Source organism: Haliotis rubra, unplaced genomic scaffold (genome assembly GCF_003918875.1).
Source record: "Haliotis rubra isolate DU_JTF1 unplaced genomic scaffold, ASM391887v1 Scf1255, whole genome shotgun sequence".
Taxonomy (NCBI): Eukaryota; Metazoa; Mollusca; class Gastropoda; order Lepetellida; family Haliotidae; genus Haliotis; species Haliotis rubra.
In genome coordinates this window covers 127228-150090 of record NW_025765176.1, presented here as the reverse complement: position 1 = coordinate 150090, position 22863 = coordinate 127228, and the positions used below count along the sequence as shown (strand labels likewise).

At 39.6% G+C, this 22863-nt stretch overlaps 1 protein-coding gene across 2 annotated transcripts; it reads right to left on the bottom strand.

Moving 5' to 3' along the window:
- Positions 1-1230: 1230 nt before the first annotated feature.
- Positions 1231-21570, bottom strand: LOC124266415 (beta-lactamase domain-containing protein 2-like). 2 transcript variants are annotated; one of them, XM_046701224.1, is made up of 8 exons: positions 21276-21570; positions 9545-9736; positions 8463-8562; positions 8115-8223; positions 7290-7412; positions 6705-6889; positions 4855-5115; positions 1231-2595 (listed from the first exon to the last, which is right to left on the bottom strand). In XM_046701224.1, the coding sequence occupies exons 1-8, from the start codon at positions 21329-21331 to the stop codon at positions 2479-2481; spliced, it is 1143 nt and encodes a 380-aa protein (XP_046557180.1). In that variant the 5' UTR covers positions 21332-21570; the 3' UTR covers positions 1231-2478. The 2 variants fall into 2 exon arrangements, with proteins under 2 accessions (XP_046557180.1, XP_046557179.1); XM_046701223.1 differs by having other exon boundaries at positions 21280-21570.
- Between the last annotated feature and the right edge of the window lie 1293 nt (positions 21571-22863).

Here is a 22863-nt window from a genome sequence, read left to right as displayed (position 1 = left end):
TAAATATGCCATAAATCTTCTCAAAAGCATTTACAGAATGTTTACATAACACAGAATACGTTCATATATTTTTCTTCTTGGAGATTATGTTATATATAAACGAATCTCTAAATATGATGTACCAACTAAAAGTCCTATTATATTTTCTTTAGTATGAAAATACATCTTTCCGTTTAACAGAAATTTTATTTTACAAGTCTGATATAATGCTTATAATTCTTGATTATTTTGTCATTACAGATCCTGGATTCCTCTTCATCTGCTGGGGCGGTGGGGGTAGCCTGGTGGTTAAAGCGTTCGCTCGTCACAACGAAGGCCCGGGTTCGATTCCTCACATGGGTACAATGTGTGACGCCAATATCTGATGTTGCTGGAATATTGCTAAAAGCGGCGTTAAACCATACTCACTCACATTTACATTTTGACTTCATGAAATCGACAAAGCCATAACAGAACAACATATATAGAGCAACATATATAGAGCAACACTCTGTGTCTATATGTGCTTGTTCCAAAATTCAAAAGGAATTAGGAAAAATAATAGTTGAAAGAACACCAAGTATAACAATATCACAGGGTTTCAATTAGAATTTTACACCTTGTCAGCACTGCAACAGAAGAAACGCTTTCACTCTCATGACTTGTTTCTCCAACGAAAACAAACACAAAGTTTAATAGTGAGTGAGTGAATTTAGTTGTACGACGCACTCAGGAATATTCCAGCTATATGGTGGCGGTCTGTAAATAATCGAGTCTAGACCACACAATTCAGTGATCAGCAGCATGAGCATCGATCTAAACAATTGGGAACCGATAACATGTGTCAACCAAGTCAGCGAGCCTGACCACCCGATCCCGTTAGTCGCCTTTTACGACAAACATGGTTACTGAAGATCAATATTCTAGCCCGGACCTTCACGGGTACTCAGAGTTTAATAAACATATATGGACAGCTAATACACAACATCTGAAACATGGTGTTATATTACACCAAATGTTTCACATCCTTTTATAGAATCAGAAAACCCCGGCATCGACTACATATAAAAATAAACCAAAAAAATACATGATATAGATTTACAATTCCAACTGTGGAATTCCAACTATCACTATCAGATGTAGATGACACCAGGTGTCCGCGAAAAGTTGCACCTTAGGCCTTGAATATTGTTGCTCTATATAATCTTCGTATATTCTGGAAAGTTGAAGTCACACCCTTGTCATACATTCTTTTGAGAGTATTTTTGCAAGTCTGTATCGTTATTCCTTAAACATGACACAGATAAAGCCTCTTTGGCCTCTTTGTATGTCTAGTGGGTAAGTCGCTTGAAGGGGATTGCCTCTGGGCTTCATATTGACTGACTGACTGACTGAGTTTGGTTTTACGCCGCTTTTAGCAATATTCCAGCAACATCACGGCGGGGGACACCAGAAATGGGCTTCACACATTGTACCCATATGGGGATTCGAACCCGGGTTTTCGGCGTGACGAGCCAACGCTTTAACCATTAGGCTACCCCACCGCCCCGCTTCATATTGAACGATATCATACCACCGAAGCCCCCAAACCTTAAATTCAAATTGTTGGCCGAAAGAATTTGTTTTCATTTTGCCAGTCTGAACAGAAATAAAACAGACAACTTTAGGGATGACAACTTCTAGTTTACTGTATAGAGCGACGTTTCAAAGAGTAGATTCTTACACCGTTATAACGCTATGTTTCGTTTATGACTCACCAACTTCTGAAATTCCGATGAAACAATTAGTCCTATGAAATATTCCGATTCATGCGCATAAACAAACAGATCGACAAGAGGGGCAGCACAATATAAGTCAATAGAGATGCCTTCGCTTTGGGGTAAATGTCTTTCTCTCTAACTTCACATGAACATTATCAAGGAGGATGTCAAACATTCCACACAGTGCTTCCACACTAACCCAAACGTAATCACACAGAAACATCAAATGTAATTCATTTAAAATACCCTGTTACCCGTACCCGTGTCATGCTTCACCTTATTTACATGCGTTTGGTGTTACTTCAGTCTTTGGTTACGTTGTATTTGCCTAACTGATTTAAGGATTTTAAGAGTGCCTTTTATTCGTTTTTGGTACAGATGATCAGAATCCTACTGCGCCAAAACTGCAAGGTGAACTGCTTCCAAGCGTTTCAAGAATTTCCTCGGAAATTACTATTTCTGTGTTCGTACAAAATTCTTCAGAAACGATAGGTGCCAACAAATTTATGTAGCCGCCATATACAAACCTTAACAAAAAATAATTGTTTCTCGGAAATTACTATTTCTGAGTTCGTACTGAATCTTCCAGAAATGAAAGGTGCCAACAAATTTATATAGCCGCCATTTAAAAACCTAAAACAAAGACTCATGTTTTCTCGGAAATAACTATTTCTGAGTTCGTACATAATCCTCCAGACAGTCATAAAAGGCAGCCTCCAGGTCGAGGAACCGTGGGTCATCAAAAAAGACCGTGTACAGAGGCATGATTTGTGATGTACCCCAAGGAGACCTGGTTGACGGTGTCAAAGTATCCGACTTGACCCCCAAAACCCGAGTGACCGATAATTTTCTGACCCTGAAAAACAATGCGTGTGAGTAAAAAACAAGGATTCTGTTATGCTGAAAGAAATGTAATTCTGTTATGCAAATAAGATTGTCGTTCTTTAAAATCGAAGGCATTGCATTACATGTAATTAGTTAAAGAAATAATTTGTACTGTATTGGCCACGCCAACCAATGGGCTATGGGTTCTTTTTTTTGTTCTTTTTGTTGGCAGATGAAAGGGTGGCTTTGTTTTGTTTTTTGCACCGACTGATGTCACATATTTGGTATTGTTGTATACATATATCCTTCAAAAAAAAGAAACGCATAGGTGATTTTGAGAATTCCGGACCCATGTAGCTGCAGTAAAAAACAATTCAAATACACTAAAAAAAATTCAAAACGTCATCTTTATAAACAACTTCAGTGCCAAAACGGCAATGGTAACTTTCCCCTTTGTTTTAGAGGCGTTTGAAAAGATATTCGCCAAAAAGTCACCAAGAAAACATAGAAGGGAAAATGCACGTGCAAGTAAGCGGAAAAGCTACTATAAAAAGGCAAACGTTGTGTTTTGAATTTTGTCATTCGTTTTTGCCTGGAAAAGAGGAAATCATCATGCCACGAGTGACTGTCGCCAGAGGCCGCCGTGAAGCTGGGGAGTCGCAGTTTGCAGTTGCCCGACATTTCAACGTTCATCAGAGCACCATTTATCGCCTTTCTGATCGTTTCCTGCAGAACAATTCAGTCCAAGATCGCCCGAGAAGAGGCCGCTCAAGGAGTTACCAACCAAACCCAGGATCGCTACATCCGGGTTGCTCACTGGGGTCATCGTCTTGCTACACCCGTGGACAATGCACAACACATCCTTGGTTTGAGAAGAATGTCCGACCAATTAGTCAGGAATCGATTCCGTGAAGTGGGGATTCGACCAAGAAGGCCAGTTGTCGCCCCTGTTTTAAGAGACTTCCATCGGCGCGATCGCTTGCGGTGGTATCGTATAGTCCGGAACAGGAACCTTAGAAACTGGAGGCGCAAAGTCTGGTTCAAAGAAATCACGACTTCTTCTTTACCGACGAGATGTGTTTACCGTCGGGGAAATGAACGTTTAGCCCTTAATTGCATTCGACAGGTCGACAGATTCGGTGGAGGCAGTCTCATAGTGTAGTATAAAATCTGATTTAGTGGTGGTTCAGCAAATCGGTACATCAACGAAGTCCTTGCACGTCACATGCTTCCGATTATGGACGGACAGAGGGAGATGTTCCAGCATGACAAAGCTACTTCACATAGAGCTCGTGTCACGGTCCGCAACCTTGCTAGTTCTAACGTCAATGTCTTGCCACGGCCTTCCCGATCATCAGTTCTAAACCCGCTAGAACACCTATGGGATAAACTCGATCGATGTGTACATCAACAAAAAACACGCCTCAGACAGTTCCACAACTGACCATCGCATTGCAGAAGGAATGGGAAAGAATACCGCAAGAGCGACTTCGTCGCCTTATCAAGTCTATGCCGAGACGGTGCCGAGTGTGCCAACTTGTAGACTCCAGTACACAGAAACACAACAATAAAGGCTGCTGTTGTGTTGGCGAACTCTTTGTCTATAGACGTGTGAATTGCCACATGTTTACCATTGAAATTGCGTGAAATAATTGCTCTTAAACTAATGCAATAAATTCTTCTAAAAATGACTTATGCGTTTCTTTTTTGATGAGTGTAATTTGTCTTATTTTAGAATCCGTCGTGCAGTTAAAAAATGATTATTGTGGATATATTTGTGAGAACTGTCTTATATGATTTCCCTCCATTAAAACTCGGGGTGGTGGGGTAGTACAGTGGTTAAAGCGTTCGCTCGTCCCGCCGAATACCTGCGTTCAACTCCCCACATGAATACAGTGTGTGATGCCCATTACTTATGTCCCCCGTCGTAATATTGCTGGAATATTGCTAAATTCGGCGTAAAACTATAGCTTACTCCATTAAAGCGAAATATTAGGTTTGACATGGTAATGTGACTGTTAGCCTTCTAGAGCCTCGCTACATGCTTTGTCTGACTACTGCTTTGGGAGCAGAGAAAAACTATCAACTTGGCGCGTCCATATGGAAGAGGATACATATCTACATGTCTTTATGTAATTATATGCGAGGAGTGTTTTCTGAACGTTTACACGATATCATAATTTTGTATATTTATTTTGGCGCCTGCCCTTAATGTAACTTAATGTAATGCATGCAAACAGGTGAAGGATGTTATGGTTTTCCTTTTTTTGATAATGTATTCTGCACCTACCTTATATTTTGGGTGAGGGAGATCACGAAATCCTACACCTCTGCCCCACTCTGATGTGAGCGAAGGAAATACGAGATCCTGGCCTTTTCTCAAACTGGTTGTCACCAACTTCCAAGTTTCCGGTTTGAGGAGTTGTTTCCCTTTGATACTTCCGCCCATTGCCATGTAACTGTAGAGTTTGGCCAAACTGCGAGCTGTCCCGATACCAAGTACCGCTGACTGTCCAATACTCATCTCTTCAGGGTCATTAAACGTATTGAACTGTCAAACAAATATACTGTGATGAAATGAAATGCAGTGAGAATGGATTGCCTTACAGATGGACTTTTTACAGTGAGTTACCTGATAGATAGACATTAAACATTACATCCATTGGAAGAATCTAACTTGATCTCATGAGCAAGAGAACACCTGCGCTTCAGCAGCGACCGTGCAATGACTTAAGGGGCTGTGATTAATGCCTGTGCTTCAGCAGCGACCATGCAATGATTTAAGGGGCTGTGATTAATGCCTGTGCTTCAGCAGCGACCATGCAATGATTTAAGGGGCTGTGGGTAATGCCTGCGCTTCAGCAGCGACCATGCAATGATTTAAGGGGCTGTGGTTAATGCCTGTGCTTCAGCAGCGACCATGCAATGATTTAAGGGGCTGTGGTTAATGCATGTGCTTCAGCAGCGACCATGCAATGATTTAAGGGGCTGTGATTAATGCCTGTGCTTCAAGCCGATTTATCTTCATGAAAGGATTAGCGAACAATTTTCAAAACGAGCATGTCCAATAACAAAGGTAATATTGTCTTGAAAACCAGTATTGCTTCATCTTTGCCAGTATTGATGGAGAGATGATTAACATGGAGAAGCATCGTCCATATTCTTTCATTGCAGGTTTCGAAGCAGGTGTATGGCACGCTAGACAGATGATCAAAATCTTGTTTGAAGTGAGCAAGGTATGTCGCAAGGAGTGCTGACATTTTGCAAGACATATTATAACTTCTCAAGACATATTTACACTTCTCAAGACATTGTTTTAAATCTCGCATGATAGATTTGCAGATGGAACGACGAGTTCAATTATAGTTAAGAATGGTCATTTTGAAGATTGCCAGGTAGTTCTAACTATATCATGCATGCTACATTTCAAAAGTTTTTTTCTCTGTATCGCGATACGTTCGCAATAGTGCCATGAATATATCGCGAACATTGCTTAAATGACGACATACATTGTATGTAGCACGAGTGGATACGTTTCTGGGATTAAGTATTTCTACATTGTTAGTAATCTTTTGTGTCAGCTGGATTTGATGACTACCAATACCACATCATGTAAAAAATATAAACATGGAAGAAAGTATCGCAACACCAAATATGTTTCATAACATCAATATGTTACCATTACCCATAGAAAAGGAACTTATCCAAACCCCAATTTAACTTTACTATCTGGATACATTGACCCACAATTTATAACTACATGTATATGGCAAATCTGAACCCAAAAACAACAAACACCTTGGCAAAACTTAGCAATGGTGGCACACATACCGTAGACACATACATCTCTTGCGAACTAGGTACGGTGGGGTAGATTTGTGATTGAAGCGTTCGCTCATCACGCCGAAGACGCTGGTTCGATTCTCCAAAAGGGTACAATGTGTGATGCCCATTTCTGATGTCCCCTGCCGTGATATTGCTGGCGTAAAGCTTTATTCACTCACTTCTAAACGAGGTTTGGGCATAAGTTAGTTTCAGATACAATGGCAACGTCATGCCTAAAACAATCCCATTGACAGATCAAATATTTTAGAAGTCTCCTACCTACCTACCTCACACACTATCCGAAGAGCCACTTACCTCTAAACCTATAACATTTAGTGACTTGCCAGTGATGGTGTCCGGGAAGAATGTGCTACTGGCAAAGAGGTGAAACAAATGCCAAGATTTCATGGAAGAGATAATCGACTCCAGGGGAGACAGGTAATGTCCTCGGGCTACCCGATGTGACAAAGATTTTGGGAGACCGATGTGGAAGTCAATGCCTGCAATAGAAACATACATACCTTTCATTGGACGCATCGAATCGGTGGAAAGGAGAATTTTAAGTGAGGTGCTAAGATTTTTATCGCCAGTAATTCCCCGATACGGCTTTAATTTACAACGACTCCAATTTCTTTTTAGACTGATTTTTAAGACAGTTTAGCAAATAAAATTCGGTGTCCTATAGATGTTAATTCATTTTGATGAAAACAAGGATTCCTGGATGGAGTTCAGGAGTCTCACTTGAGAAGAATACAGTGGACAGGATCGGATAGATTATTTTAGCGTAATCGCACCCCTGTGTCCTGTGATTTGATAATAACGCCCGTTGCTGCTTTATCTTTTGTGACATTTAAAATAGCTGGTTTTAACCGTATGGTATATCCGTCTTTGTTTGCTCACCAAAAGGCTCGGCAATCTCCTCCCGGAATATCTGAGTCATGTTCCTGTGTTTGGGGTCTGCCATCCTGACAAGAGTATCCACGTAGAAGCCAAACGTAAAGGCATGGTAACCGTGGGCAGTACCTACACGTAATGTATGTCATAAAATATATATCTAGTAATACACACTGGTTCATAAGGTGCATGTGCTGTAAATCCAAACTGTCACAGTTTTCCATAGAAAATGTAACTGCATTGATATTGTTTCCTGAAATTTGGCCAATATTTCATTTTGTTTGAATATAAAATGCATAACACGTTATTAATACTTATAGTGATCTTGGCGACTGATCTACCCATGACATATAGTAGTCGCTGAGTTATTAACAGGTAAAAAAATACTTGTTTCTACATAAATTAAGCGACATTTCTTGTAATCGTGACCTCTTGTGACCTTCACATTAAATATAGATCATTCAGAAGATGACTGAGATCTTGCCCAGGAAATCATGTATGCTCAGTTTTGACAAATTCGCATCTCACGTTCTTGAGCAGAACAGCTACATTTGCACTTAAGAACGAGTGATAATGACCTCCAAAGTCACGAATCCATGAAGGAAAATATCCCAACATATATATGGGAGGCGTTACGTCTCTTACATCTGTACACTTCTGTAATTTGCGCAAACTCCAAGTGAGTTTGGGATTCTAACGACGCGAAAGGAGCAAATGCGGGTTACGATGCTTATTCCATTCATGTAGTATAAACAGAAATTATAAGGGTGGATAAGCTACCCTACTGTCTTGTATATCACCTTAATGACAGTGGATCACGCAGAGACCAACCTGGTTCCCATAGAGGCGTTACCTCCTCCAGTCGTCGGGTGAAGGCTTCCTGGTTGTCACGGTATTCACGTAGAGTCGTCTTGTTGCCACCAAGGGACACCAGCCCGCCCTATAGATAAATACAAGTGCCTTACTATTCCAAATGAAACACTTGTCTTGATATTCTGGCCGTCTGGTCTAACTACTTTCAGTACATGTCACCTTGTTCATACAGGGTAGACTTCCTGTCCCATCCAACATTAGGCCCGTAAAACACCCAATGCAAGTTATCCACATATATCATTTTATATATCATTTTCAAAGATAACTTCATGTTTTGTTGCCTTATAAGAAACTGGATCAGCCTACCTGATGTCCCAGTAACTGCTCAACAGTTATCTCCCCTTTTCCGTTCTGCGCGAACCCCGGCCAATAATGGGCCACCGGCTTCTTGTAGTCCAGCCATCCCCTGGATGTAACCATAGAAATGTTTAATATTCATGTTTAAGATATGATGCCAGTCAACTGCCAAAATTTTGAAACAAGAAACAGGAAACAAGAAAAGGGTCAGATGTTTGATATCTGTGGCTATTTGTGATGAAAAGACTTTATGGATGATCATCATCTTTATTTGAAGAAGTTGATAAAGTCTTGTCATCTCTATACCACCAACTTCTAGAATGCCACTCAAACAAATTAAGGCTATTTGTACAAAGCGAACACGTCACTGCCGGATTCAAGACTGGCTGCACTTAATTTGAAATGAATTAAAAAAAAGAAATCGATCACATGCAGTCCTTTTAAAGTTTGGACAAGGACTTTGTAAATGGTTTCCATGGGGTGTGATAACGGACTGTACAAGTACAAGAACATAATTTGGAATTTCTAATGTGTGTTTAAAGGCTTCTTGAGTAAATGAGGTTGGCTTATTTGTTGCTCCACAATCAGCAACATTCCATCAATATGACGGCAAAGTACATAAGATTCCATGGACTACACATAGAGGTAAATGGCTTCCGTGAAAACATACAGGATATATATTTTAGACTTGGCTTTGAATATAACTTGAGAGTTACTCCTTGAGATGCACAGCATGTTCATTCTTATTATAGGTCCATGCAGGTAGCCACAGTAATGTAAGTCCCCATGGTCCCTAGTATGGTGATCTACCTTCAGTTGTTGGCGATCTATAGCCCGTGTTTTATACTGAATTGTCTTCTTTAATTGCAATGTTTTAGCTTTGCTCGCTAATTTTATATTCATATTTATGATTCTCTAGTATGTTTACTGTCCATCGTCGACAGGTTTTAATCTTTAAAATGTCTTCACTTTTTACTGTATAAATTGTTTTCGTCACAATATGGCTGCTATTGCCGATGTGACGTTAAATATTAACTCACTCACTCACTCATTATTATTTTATCCCTTTAATCTCCTGTTATTCCACTCACTTGTCTACCATCCTCGCTACGGCGAGAGCGGCCATGCCCTTCGTAGTTGAGAAGACAATGCACATTGAGTCACTGGCCCAGGGTCTCTCAGCCTCATCGTCAGCATATCCTGCCCACATGTCGACCACAACCTCCCCACGGTGATACACAGCGAACGCCGCACCCCGCTCCTTTCCACTTTCCACATTTTTTCTGTTGGACAGAAACATCACGATGCCAAAACAGGGGAGAACAAAGAAACATTCTTCTGCGGGGAAAAGACGAAGAAAGATAATGCCAGGTGAAAGGCGCAGGAGAAACACAATTTTGCGGGACAGAGTACAAAGCAAATTAATAGGAGAAGGGACTTAAGAATATTCATTGACAGGAGAAATAAAATAGAGATATACCTGGCAGGAGAAAAAACCCCAAAGAAACATAACTTGGCAGGAGGACGGGAAAGGAGAACATAGGTTTTCAATAGAAAATATAAAAGAAACATAACCTGTAACATAGCCATAGTTTGGGAAGAGAAAGAACAAGCATTATCATTTGACAAGAGAAACAATTTTACAGGGAGAAAGTACAAAGAAGCATAATATTAGAGGAATAAGGTTTCAAAGCCGCTTTTAGCAATATTCAATTTTGGCGGGAGAAACCAGAATGTAGAAACATAATTTTTAGGATTCGAAAGTTCGGCGTGAAAAGAAACGCTTTAATATTAGAGGAGAAAGGATAATTCTGTAGGAGAAAGCATAATTTGGCAGGAGAAAGGAAATGGAAAATCAAGCATAATTTGGCAGGTAAAACAACCAATTTGGCAGGTAAACAAACAGGAAAAACAGGAAAAACGATAAGAAGGGTCGCTTTAGTGAGTGAGTTTAGTTCTATGCCGCACTCAGCAATATTCCAGCTATATGGCGGCGGTCTGTAAATAATCGAGTCTGGACCAGACAATCAAGTGATCAACAGCATGAGCATCGATCTACGCAGTTGGGAACCGATGACATTTGTCAATCAAGTCAGCGAGCCTGACCACCCGATCCCGTTAGTCGCCTCTTACGACAAGCATGAGTTACTGAAGATCAGTCCTCCTGTAGGGGTACGCAAGTCCCAAAACATTCAAGGTAAATTTCTACTTACCAGATTATTTAAACGTAGTATGTTTGTAATTTTAAATTATGGCTAGATTTGACTACAATCGCCAGTGGCTGAAGGGATGGTGTAAATCCATCTAGGGTCCATGTAGGTAGCAAAGGCACTGTAAGTGGTCCCTAGTATGGTGATCTACCTTCAGTTGCTGGTGATCTATAGCCCATTTTTACACTGTATTGCCCAAAAATAGTTTCTACTTTTAAAGATATATGCTAGCTAGTTTTACCTCATTTTGTGATAATCTAGTGGTTTTACTGTCCTTCGTTGACAGGGTTTTATATATTATATGTATGTATTATGAATGTGGAACTAGTTTTAGTCACGATATGGCTGAAATATTGCCGATGTGACCTTAAATCTTAACTCACTCACTCACTGAAGTTCAATATTCTAACCCGGTGTAGGCTGGCTTTAGAACAAAGAAACATAATATGTAATAGGAGAAACGATAAAGAGTTTTGCAGTTGCAGAGGCGGATCCAGGAATTTCCAAAGTGTGTGTGTGTGTGTGTGTGTGTGTGTGTGTGTGTGTGTGTGTGTGTGTGTGTGTGTGTGTGTGTGTGTGTGTGTGTGTGTGTGTGTGTGTGTGTGTGTGTGTGTGTGTGTGTGTGTGTGTGTGTGTGTGTGTGTGTGTGTGTCAAACCCACTGAACCCCTCCTCGGCTCCGCCAATGCATAACTTCAATGCGGTGTTAGGTCATTTTTCAAAAAAGGGGGGGTCTAACCCTGAACCCCCCACCCCCTCTGCATCCGCCAATGAGTTGAAATGACAAAGAGACAACGTGTAACAAGAAACACAAGAAGTATACGGAATGCAGCGGAAGAAAGGACACGGAAACACGATCTGGAGACATGACACAGAGACATTGTCTGGTAGGAGAGAGGGAACATTAACAAGATGTGGTTTTGTCGTCTGATTTTGAAGTAAATAACGTTACAGTCAGATAAGAAGAAACTTTCTGGATGGCTATACTTGCTTCACAACGATACAAGAATCTGTATCGAAACGTTGCATCACCTGAATAAAGAAGTTGTTCATCCATAAAGTGTTTCCTTATCTCATTCACCAAATTCTAAATATACCACTCAAAGAAAATTACGTTATAGTCGAACTTACAGTCAATTACACGTTGTTCTAAGGTTGAAGCAGAAGCAAGAGTCACTGTCTCTCGTTTTGAGTATATTTCTTGACAGTTTTAGGTTTAACTTAATTATGAAGCATGATGGTAGATCTTTGCACAGGATGTTTCAAATCAAACCCAGACTGAAATTACTGAGGTAAATTTGAATACTGTCTATCTAGTTTACCTTCTTGGCCAATGAAATATACTATTCACAATTTGCTATGGATCAAATCATGGATTCAACAGAAAACTATGATGACGGGTCAAATTGGATTTAAATATCTAAGCTTATTGTAAGCATGGATCCTAGGTTTCAGTGTGTCATTTCATCTTGTGGATCCCATACCTTCTACTGACAGGTGTTGTGTACTTGTCAATGACTCGTTCCATTATTTGCAAAATGGTTGATTGGTGCCATGAAAACCATTTTTTATGGTTACTCATGTATCAAGTGCATAAGGTTAGATTAAAGTGACTGTTTGCCTAAAGGGGGGTTACCATATTATTATTTATCCAGTTTTAAATGGTTACAATTTCAAATTATGAATCTACGTTTAAGTAAACTTGTGAATTTTTGTGATCCTTAGCAAAGTGTGAGTAGTATATAGATGCTAAAGACATTGCTGGCGCAGGATTGATCTATCAGGGTGTCGTTGTACAAATCAACCTTAGCGTAATAGGATTGTCGTTAGTCTATTAAGGTATGGCTACGATTGCCCCAGGGCTAAGATCGCATTATACAGTGACTCCCAGAACAGTCGGGTCAGTTCTGTAATTCAATATGTAGCTTCAAATGAAGGAGTGGATAATACTCGGTCACCCTCTTCTCAAGACATAAACGTTGTCGGTATTGAAACTATCATCAAGAAGACCAACTGTGGTCTATGTGACAGATGTATAATGGATAATCCATTACTCAGAGATCCTTTCCTTCGTAATCCGATATGAAAGTACCAAACAAGGAAGGATATTTTGATTTTCAAGGTTCTGTGTCACATCCAAACACAGACAAAACTAAAACATCGTGTAATTTCAGACTTAACTCATAACCAACATAAGCATAAAATAGATATATTTATAAGCATGCATGGTTTGTATACGATTTTAATGAGATAAACAGAGTTATAAGTTATATGTTTGCAGTTTATTATTGCATGTATGTAGATGTCAGCTCATCAGGTGTGCCCGATGTATTCACATAGCAGAGGATCACATTGCTGACCGAAACGTATCTTCAACTTCGGCTATATTATTTTTTCACTGTCCTCGTCATGCATCGCATGTTTTCTTAGCGACTTACAGCCGTGGAAATCTGGGTTAGAATTAGCCTTCAGCATTCCAAGCTTGCCGTAAGGGGCCAGCTAACTGGGTTGATTCATGTCATCTTAACGCGATTATGTAGATCGATGCTGGTGATGTCAGTCACTGGATTATCTGGTCCAGACTCGATTATTTAGAGACCGCCGTCATCTAGCTGGACCATTGCTGTGCGGCGTTAGGCAAAAGCGAAAAGCAAACTTAGCAACTTGTAATTGTTCTCGGGCACAATCTGTAGGTTTTGGATGTTCCCCAGCACAAATCCACTCAACGTCCTTGCAGAGGAAATAGCCATGACATGAGAACATGAATCGCTATTTGATCAATACTATAACTTTTGAATATGTTGCTGGTGTGTAGTAGTGATGTAATAGTGTATTGCTTATGTCCCGTCTGACTACGTCTGTTACTCTTACCCTTGATCACCTTATCAACAGATATACTATTCAAAAAAGAAACGCATAACCCAGAAATCTGTTGGGAAAATGTTGTATTTTCAAACATGTATAACTCGTCCACAAATAGACTTTAGTACATGAACTTTTACATCAGTTTAGAAAAGGTAGTGCCTGCACAATTCAACTGGAAGGTGGTTTCTGTTGCGTTGTGGCGATGCCTTTTAGTTCTTGTAGAAAATCTCATCAAAATCAACATTTTCAGGTAAAGTCGATTTTTCACTTGTGCAATAGTGTAAACTCATGTTATCGACACTTTTGTTACATATTTTGACGATTGTTTCAACACAATTGGTATTTAATAGATTTAAAAAACTATAAAACGCCTATTCGTTTCTTTTTGGGATAGTATATTATCAAAATACGTAACGGTAAGATATAGTAATGAACAACGTTTTCATTGCAATTACTAGCATCTATGTAGATTCTAACACCATCATGAACGTTGCCAGGTTATGTACAGTGCAAGGTGAAGAAGTATATAAAATTATGCAAGTATGAGGGAGTGTTCAACATTTGGGCGGAGTGGAATGTTGTTACAGTCGAGTGGAGAAGTGTGTTGAGTACAGAATGCGGCTGATGTGAGATGAAACGATTGTCACTTTCTAGACAGTTAACGAAATATGTTAATTTGGCAATAGGTAATCACCTTTTCCATAACAGATGTCATTCAACGGGATGGTGTCTGTGGTGGCGGAGAGTGAACACACATTAACATAGTAGTGTTATAAGAAAAGCCCTTCTCAAATGGATGGTAACGCAACGCTAAAGTCTGGCTCTGTCAACAGGGCCTTGGTCAACTATGAATACGCCTTTTACCAACTGCAAGTGTTTATATTCTACATGAAGAGACGATGCTTGGGTTTGACCTTATGCTTCATACCTTGGAGTGAGTGAGTGAATATATGGTTTTACTCCGCTCTTAGCAATATTCCAGCAATATCACTAATAACATTTGTATTTCCTTTATATTATTATACATTAATATTTGGAGAATGTTTATTGGTCATGTAATTGCATTTGTATGACTTTTAAACCATATGAATAAAAAAAATAGATTGGTACAGGCACTTGTTGTATTGATAAACAACCCAAAATAGCGGACGCTGCTGCAGACGCTTTTTCTCGAGTTCAAAACTTTAGAGCGAAGTCTTCAATTTGGAAACATTTTCAATTGATCTTTTGTACAATCACATCTGAGTCCCAACAGTGGCCAGTGGCATTGTTTCGAAAGAAAGGAAACAATAATTTAACTACCTTAACCCATCTGTTACACTTTCACAATATATTGCAATACATATTGCAATACGCCAACACATATCGCAACATATCGCAATACGAACATTTTGGCAATACCCAACCCTAGCTATAACCCCTAGTCTACCTCACCGCCCATCAAACCTTGGAAGAGACCGTCTAGACACATGCTTTGAGAGTAAGGGAATATGCATACCAGTAAAGCAAAATATAAATAAACATAAGGCACGGTGTGTTCATGCTCAGTATCTACACGTATTGCATTACTCTCCGCATATCGTCTCACTCACACAAAATTAATGTTGCCTTTGCCTTAATCGTCCATATGTTGCCTGAGTCTCAAACATAGTATCTCTACTTTAATCGTGCAACGCCATTTATGTAGGGTTAAGGCTTAATTTGTACAATTCAAAATTTTGTGTTAGGCTATATTGGCGGAACTTCTCTGAAATTTCTGGTTTGGATACGAGGTGATGCGAGTCGACACGTTTTGATACGATTTTTTGCGCTTGGATGCGTTATTGTCACGATCTGATCTCCCGTTCAGATACGATCACATACGATGTGATAGGATTGTCCCTATCGACTCCACGATTTGGTCGCGATCTGACACAATCATCACGATCGGGGTCCCCGATTTGGGACGATGTGGTACGTGCATGTACGTTCTGATACGTTCATCACGAACCGATGCACTCTGTTGCGATAGGATACGATTGTGGTCGCGATGTCTTTCACGATCACGATCGAGGTGATCAAGGTTTGAGCTACGATTGGACCCCGACAGCCCGACTGACCATGGACTGCACTGTTCCTTGAACTTCAACAGATAAGAGTGATCACAACAACCCACAACCACGATTGATTCCGATCACCACGATTTGGAAGCACAATTAGACGCGATATGTTACGCTTTGTTACTATTCAGTACGATCTGATGCGATGATTATGACTGACAATTAATCGTGTTGATCGTAGAAATTTTTTGAACCGTCCAAAGTGTTTCTACGATCAACACGATTGCCACGACTGATCTCAAGATCTGACCTGATGAAATCTGATAGGATCACCACGATTAGTCCACGGTTCAGACCACGATTTCAGTTGTGGCGCGAATCGTGATAGTGTGAACCTAGCATAGCATCATGTATGTATAAGGCAACACGTATACACCAGTAACGCAGTTTGTGTGGAGGAAAGGCTTAACGTGTATATTTCAGGCAATATGTGTACTGGTAAGACAATATGTTAACGGGTAATACAATCCGTTTATGAGTATTATACACTATTAGAGAGCGACAGTGAGTTTCGTTTTACGCCGCACTCGGCAATATTCCAGCTATATGTTGGCGGTCTGTAAATAAATAGAGTCTGGATCAGACAATCTAGTGATCAACAGCATGAGCATATATCTACTCAAAAGGGAACCGATGACATGTGTCAACCAAGTCAGCGAATCTGACTACTCGATCCCGTAAGTAGCCTCTTGCGACCAGCATGGGTTACTGAAGATCAATTCTAACCTGGATCTTCACGAGTTCGGCAATATTACGAGGGATAGTGCAATAATTGTACGGATTAGGCAATACGTATGACAATATGGTTAAGATATGTACGGATATGGTAATATTTATACGGGTAAGATAATATGTGTACGTGTGGGGCAATATGAATAGTAGCATGACATTGGCATTGTGTATGCGTGAGGCAATTGGTATACGACAATATACGATGGGTAACGCAATGTTTTAGCCGGCCGGAAAGGCAAGGCGCGCGGTGAATGCAATGTTATAACGAGGAGTGAGTGAATGTGTGAGTGAGTATATTTTTACGCCGCAACATCACGGCAGGCTTTAAAACGAGGAAGCTATGCGTGTAGAAGTAATCCAATATGTGTAAAATTAAGACAATATGTGTGGAAGCTATGACAATATGTGTGGGAGTAAGTCTGCAACATGTGTAAAATTAAGACAATATGTGTGGGAGTAAGTCTGCATGTGGAGTGTAAGGTTACATGTGTAAAATTAAGACAATATGTGTGGGAGTAAGTCTGCATGTGGAGTGTAAGGTTACATGTGTAAAATTAAGACAATATATGTGGGAGTAAGTCTGCATGTTGAGTGTAAGGTTACATGTGTAAAATTAAGACAATATGTGTGGGAGTAAGTCTGCATGTGGACGGTAAGGTTACATGTGTAAAATTAAGACAATATGTGTGGGAGTAAGTCTGTATGTGGACGGCAAGGTTACATGTGTAAAATTAAGACAATATGTGTGGGAGTAAGTCTGTATGTGGACGGTAAGGTTACATGTGTAAAATTAAGACAATATGTGTGGGAGTAAGTCTGCATGTGGACGGTAAGGCTACATGTGTAAAATTAAGACAATATGTGTGGGAGTAACTCTGCATGTTGAGTGTAAGGTTACATGTGTAAAATTAAGACAATATGTGTGGGAGTAAGTCTACATGTGGAGTGTAAGGTTACATGTGTAAAATTAAGACAATATATGTGGGAATAAGTCTGCATGTTGAGTGTAAGGTTACATGTGTAAAATTAAGACAATATATGTGGGAGTAAGTCTGTATGTGGACGGCAAGGTTACATGTGTAAAATTAAGACAATATGTGGGGAGTAAGTCTGCATGTGGGCCCGGTAAGGCTACATGTGTAAAAATTAAAGACAATATGTGTGGGAGTAACTCTGCATGTTGAGTGTAAGGTTACATGTGTAAAATTAAGACAATATGTGTGGGAGTAAGTCTGTATGTGGAGTGTAAGGTTACATGTGTAAAATTAAGACAATATGTGTGGGAGTAAGTCTGTATGTGGACGGTAAGGTTACATGTGTAAAATTAAGACAATATGTGTGGGAGTAAGTCTGTATGTGGACGGTAAGGTTACATGTGTAAAATTAAGACAATATGTGTGGGAGTAAGTCTGTATGTGGACGGTAAGGTTACATGTGTAAAATTAAGACAATATGTGTGTGGGAGTAAGTCTGTATGTGGACGGTAAGGCTACATGTGTAAAATTAAGACAATATGTGTGGGAGTAAGTCTGTATGTGGACGGTAAGGCTACATGTGTAAAATTAAGACAATATGTGTGGGAGTAAGTCTGTATGTGGACGGTAAGGCTACATGTGTAAAATTAAGACAATATGTGTGGGAGTAAGTCTGTATGTGGACGGTAAGGTTACATGTGTAAAATTAAGACAATATGTGTGGGAGTAAGTCTGTATGTGGACGGTAAGGTTACATGTGTAAAATTAAGACAATATGTGTGGGAGTAAGTCTGCATGTGGACGGTAAGGCTACATGTGTACAATTAAGACAATATGTGTGGGAGTAAGTCTGCATGTGGAGTGTAAGGTTACATGTGTAAAATTAAGACAATATGTGTGGGAGTAAGTCTACATGTGGAGTGTAAGGTTACATGTGTAAAATTAAGACAATATATGTGGGAGTAAGTCTGCATGTTGAGTGTAAGGTTAAATGTGTAAAATTAAGACAATATATGTGGGAGTAAGTCTGTATGTGGACGGCAAGGTTACATGTGTAAAATTAAGACAATATGTGTGGGAGTAAGTCTGTATGTGGACGGCAAGGTTACATGTGTAAAATTAAGACAATATGTGTGGGAGTAAGTCTGTATGTGGACGGTAAGGTTACATGTGTAAAATTAAGACAATATGTGTGGGAGTAAGTCTGCATGTGGACGGTAAGGCTACATGTGTAAAATTAAGACAATATGTGTGGGAGTAACTCTGCATGTTGAGTGTAGGGTTACATGTGTAAAATTAAGACAATATGTGTGGGAGTAAGTCTGTATGTGGAGTGTAAGGTTACATGTGTAAAATTAAGACAATATATGTGGGAGTAAGTCTGTATGTGGACGGCAAGGTTACATGTGTAAAATTAAGACAATATGTGTGGGAGTAAGTCTGTATGTGGACGGTAAGGTTACATGTGTAAAATTAAGACAATATGTGTGGGAGTAAGTCTGTATGTGGACGGTAAGGTTACTTGTGTAAAATTAAGACAATATGTGTGGGAGTAAGTCTGTATGTGGACGGTAAGGCTACATGTGTAAAATTAAGACAATATGTGTGGGAGTAAGTCTGTATGTGGACGGTAAGGCTACATGTGTAAAATTAAGACAATATGTGTGGAAGTAAGTCTGCATGTGGAGTGTAAGGTTACATGTGTAAAATTAAGACAATATGTGTGGGAGTAAGTCTGCATGTGGAGTGTAAGGCTACATGTGTAAAATTAAGACAATATGTGTGGGAGTAAGTCTGCATGTGGACGGTAAGGCTACATGTGTAAAATTAAGACAATATGTGTGGGAGTAAGTCTGCATGTGGACGGTAAGGCTACATGTGTAAAATTAAGACAATATGTGTGGGAGTAAGTCTGCATGTGGACGGTAAGGCTACATGTGTAAAATTAAGACAATATGTGTGGGAGTAAGTCTGTATGTGGACGGTAAGGTTACATGTGTAAAATTAAGACAATATGTGTGGGAGTAAGTCTGTATGTGGACGGTAAGGCTACATGTGTAAAATTAAGACAATATGTGTGGGAGTAAGTCTGCATGTTGAGTGTAAGGTTACATGTGTAAAAGTAAAGACAATATGTGTGGGAGTAAGTCTGCATGCGGAGTGTAAGGCTACATGTGTAAAATTAAGACAATATGTGTGGGAGTAAGTCTGTATGTGGACGGTAAGGCTACATGTGTAAAATTAAGACAATATGTGTGGAAGTAAGTCTGCATGTGGAGTGTAAGGTTACATGTGTAAAATTAAGACAATATGTGTGGGAGTAAGTCTGCATGTGGAGTGTAAGGCTACATGTGTAAAATTAAGACAATATGTGTGGGAGTAAGTCTGCATGTGGACGGTAAGGCTACATGTGTAAAATTAAGACAATATGTGTGGGAGTAAGTCTGCATGTGGACAGTAAGGCTACATGTGTAAAAATTAAGACAATATGTGTGGGAGTAAGTCTGCATGTGGACAGTAAGGCTACATGTGTAAGAATAAGACAATATGTGTGGGAGTAAGTCTGTATGTGGACAGTAAGGTTACATGTGTAAAATTAAAGACAATATGTGTGGGAGTAAGTCTGTATGTGGACGGTAAGGCTACATGTGTAAAATTAAGACAATATGTGTGGGAGTAAGTCTGCATGTTGAGTGTAAGGTTACTTGTGTAAAATTAAGACAATATGTGTGGGAGTAAGTCTGCATGCGGAGTGTAAGGCTACATGTGTAAAATTAAGACAATATGTGTGGGAGTAAGTCTGTATGTGGACGGTAAGGCTACATGTGTAAAATTAAGACAATATGTGTGGGAGTAAGTCTGCATGTTGAGTGTAAGTTTACATGTGTAAAATTAAGACGATATGTGTGGGAGTAAGTCTGCATGTGGAGTGTAAGGCTACATGTGTAAAATTAAGACAATATGTGTGGGAGTAAGTCTGTATGTGGACGGTAAGGTTACATGTGTAAAATTAAGACAATATGTGTGGGAGTAAGTCTGTATGTGGACGGTAAGGCTACATGTGTAAAATTAAGACAATATGTGTGGGAGTAAGTCTGTATGTGGACGGTAAGGCTACATGAGTAAAATTAAGACAGTATGTGTGGGAGTAAGTCTGTATGTGGACGGTAAGGCTACATGTGTAAAATTAAGAAGGAATGGGAATATGTACCATAGATCTTTCTTAAAACTTAATAGATGCCATGAATGTTGATTTATATACTCATGCCAATAATGGTTGTCACCCCCTTCAATTTGTTTAATTGGAGAAGGGGTGTGGGGTGGGGGTGTGAGGTGTGTGTGGGGTTGGGGTGGGGAGGGGAGTGACAACCATTATTGGCATGAGTATATGAAGTCGATCAAACAAGGTATGTGCTATCAAAAGTTGAATAGTATATTTACAGCGAAGCCACTACGGGTAAGAGGTAGGAGTGTACTCCGTTGCCAATGTACCCATATATGTACGTGTTAGGCAACAGATCACACGTAATCAGGTCAATCTGTGAGTGAGTCAGACCCAGTGTCATTCAGTGTTATGGAGTACACTGTGTGGGTGAACAAACACGCCGATGACGAAGCAAATATGTGACTTTTATCACCTCAAAGGTTTAATTTCATAACAAAATGCTTAATAGTGCACCCGCAACAGAAACTCATTCACGTCCTTATCAGCGTATTAACCTATTTAAAGCTGAGCTGTCACAATTCACACTTAATATACAGTGATACTTATGACGCATGAGCTTGCTAGCGGTTTCGGTCCATAGTCCGATACAACGACCAGGTAGCTGTCATTTTGAAAACAAATTAACCTGAACTAACTGATACTAGGAACAAAATGGAAAGTGTACAAACGCCTGTACATAATGGAAAGTGTTTTCTTACGCCTTTACTTTGTAACTACTTACCTGAGGATGTCAGCAACTTTGCGAAACTTCGGATGAAAATAACCATCGACATGAGGCTTCAGTTTCGGTGCAAACAGTCTAGGCAGATACGTGAACGCCAGGGTGAAGAGAAGGAGGGTTACTCCCCAGCGTACCAGTCCCATTGTCAAAAAACTGTGCGATATGTGAATATGATGGGGTCTTAGCGTAATGGTTGATAGCACACTGCACACTCTCCCTCCACCCGACAGCCCACCAGGTAATACCAATAAAGACAGCGAAACCGGTTCAGGTATGCAGTTGGCCACCTTCGGCATTTTTTGTGCGGTATGCAGTGAGATATCTTTTGATATAAGATAAATACGCATTGAGAGGTTCAACAGGCAACGCTATAATCACACTGAAGTACGCGATCGTGTAATATACATGACTCAGTGGCATTAGTATGTGTGTGTGTGTGTGTGTGTGTGTATGTGTGTGTGTGTATGTATGTATGTATGTATGTATGTATGTATGTATGTATGTATGTATGTATGTATGTATGTATGTATGTATGTATGTGTATGTATGTATGTATGTATGTATGTATGTATGTATGTTTGTTTGTATGTTGTTTTTGTTTTTTTGTACGTGTATGTATGTATGTATGTATGTATGTATGTATGTATGTATGTATGTATGTATGTATGTATGTATGTATGTATGTATGTATGTATGTATGTATGTATGTATGTATGTATGTATGTGTGTGCGTATGTATGTATGTATGTTTGTTTGTTTCTTGGTGTGTGTGTGTGCATGAATGCATGTGTTACACACACACATATATATATATACACACCCTATACATATACATATACCTATACATATACATGCATTGTGTGTGCGTGTGTCTTTGTGAGACAGAGCTGAGCGTCCTATTATTATCCCGACTGAGGCAAGTTATACATGTTTGTATATTATATTTTGTTTCGTTTAAGGCTGCACACATCAATACTCCCGCTCTTTATCAAAGGAATAGCCGAGCCACCTGTAAACATTGACCTATTCTTTGTTTAAAATTAATGTATGTGTTGAGCCTATTACACACTCAAATGCGTTTATTCCGCTTTCAACAAAATCAACTTCTGACATGAAAACAATTTCCATCTCTTTTCGCTTCTTTATTATATATAGATCTGCGCCAAATATATCTTTACAGTATGTGACCTACTTTTAAAGTAAATATGTTACTTGTTGCATGCAATTCCCTTTTGCCGGTCCATGTATTCTTATACAATAATTGCATGTACTATAATACTGCACAATATTACTGTTGCAGGCATTCCCACATAACTGATCCACTACTCATATGAACGCTGCATGTACTTCCTTATAACAGATGAATGCACTCCCATGATACTGTCGCATGCATTCCCACATATATAATGCACGTACACTCATATAGACGCTGCATGCACTACCTTATAACAGATGCATGTCCTCCCACACTACTGCTGCATGCATTCTCAAATAACCGATCCACGTACACTCATATAACATGCCATATGGCTGGAATATTGCTGAGTGCGGCGTAAAACTAAACTCATATAACAGATGTGTGCA

Excerpts from the sequence above, each read along its gene's own strand:
- LOC124266415 (XM_046701223.1), bottom strand. The coding sequence starts at position 21,422 with ATGGGACTGGTACGCTGGGGAGTAACCCTCCTTCTCTTCACCCTGGCG. Across the intron at positions 8,563-9,544 it reads GTAGCGAGGATGGTAGACAA|GGGATGGCTGGACTACAAGA; the intron begins GTGAGTGGAATA and ends GGTTACATCCAG. Across the intron at positions 2,596-4,854 it reads TCCCTCACCCAAAATATAAG|GGTCAGAAAATTATCGGTCA; the intron begins GTAGGTGCAGAA and ends ATTGTTTTTCAG.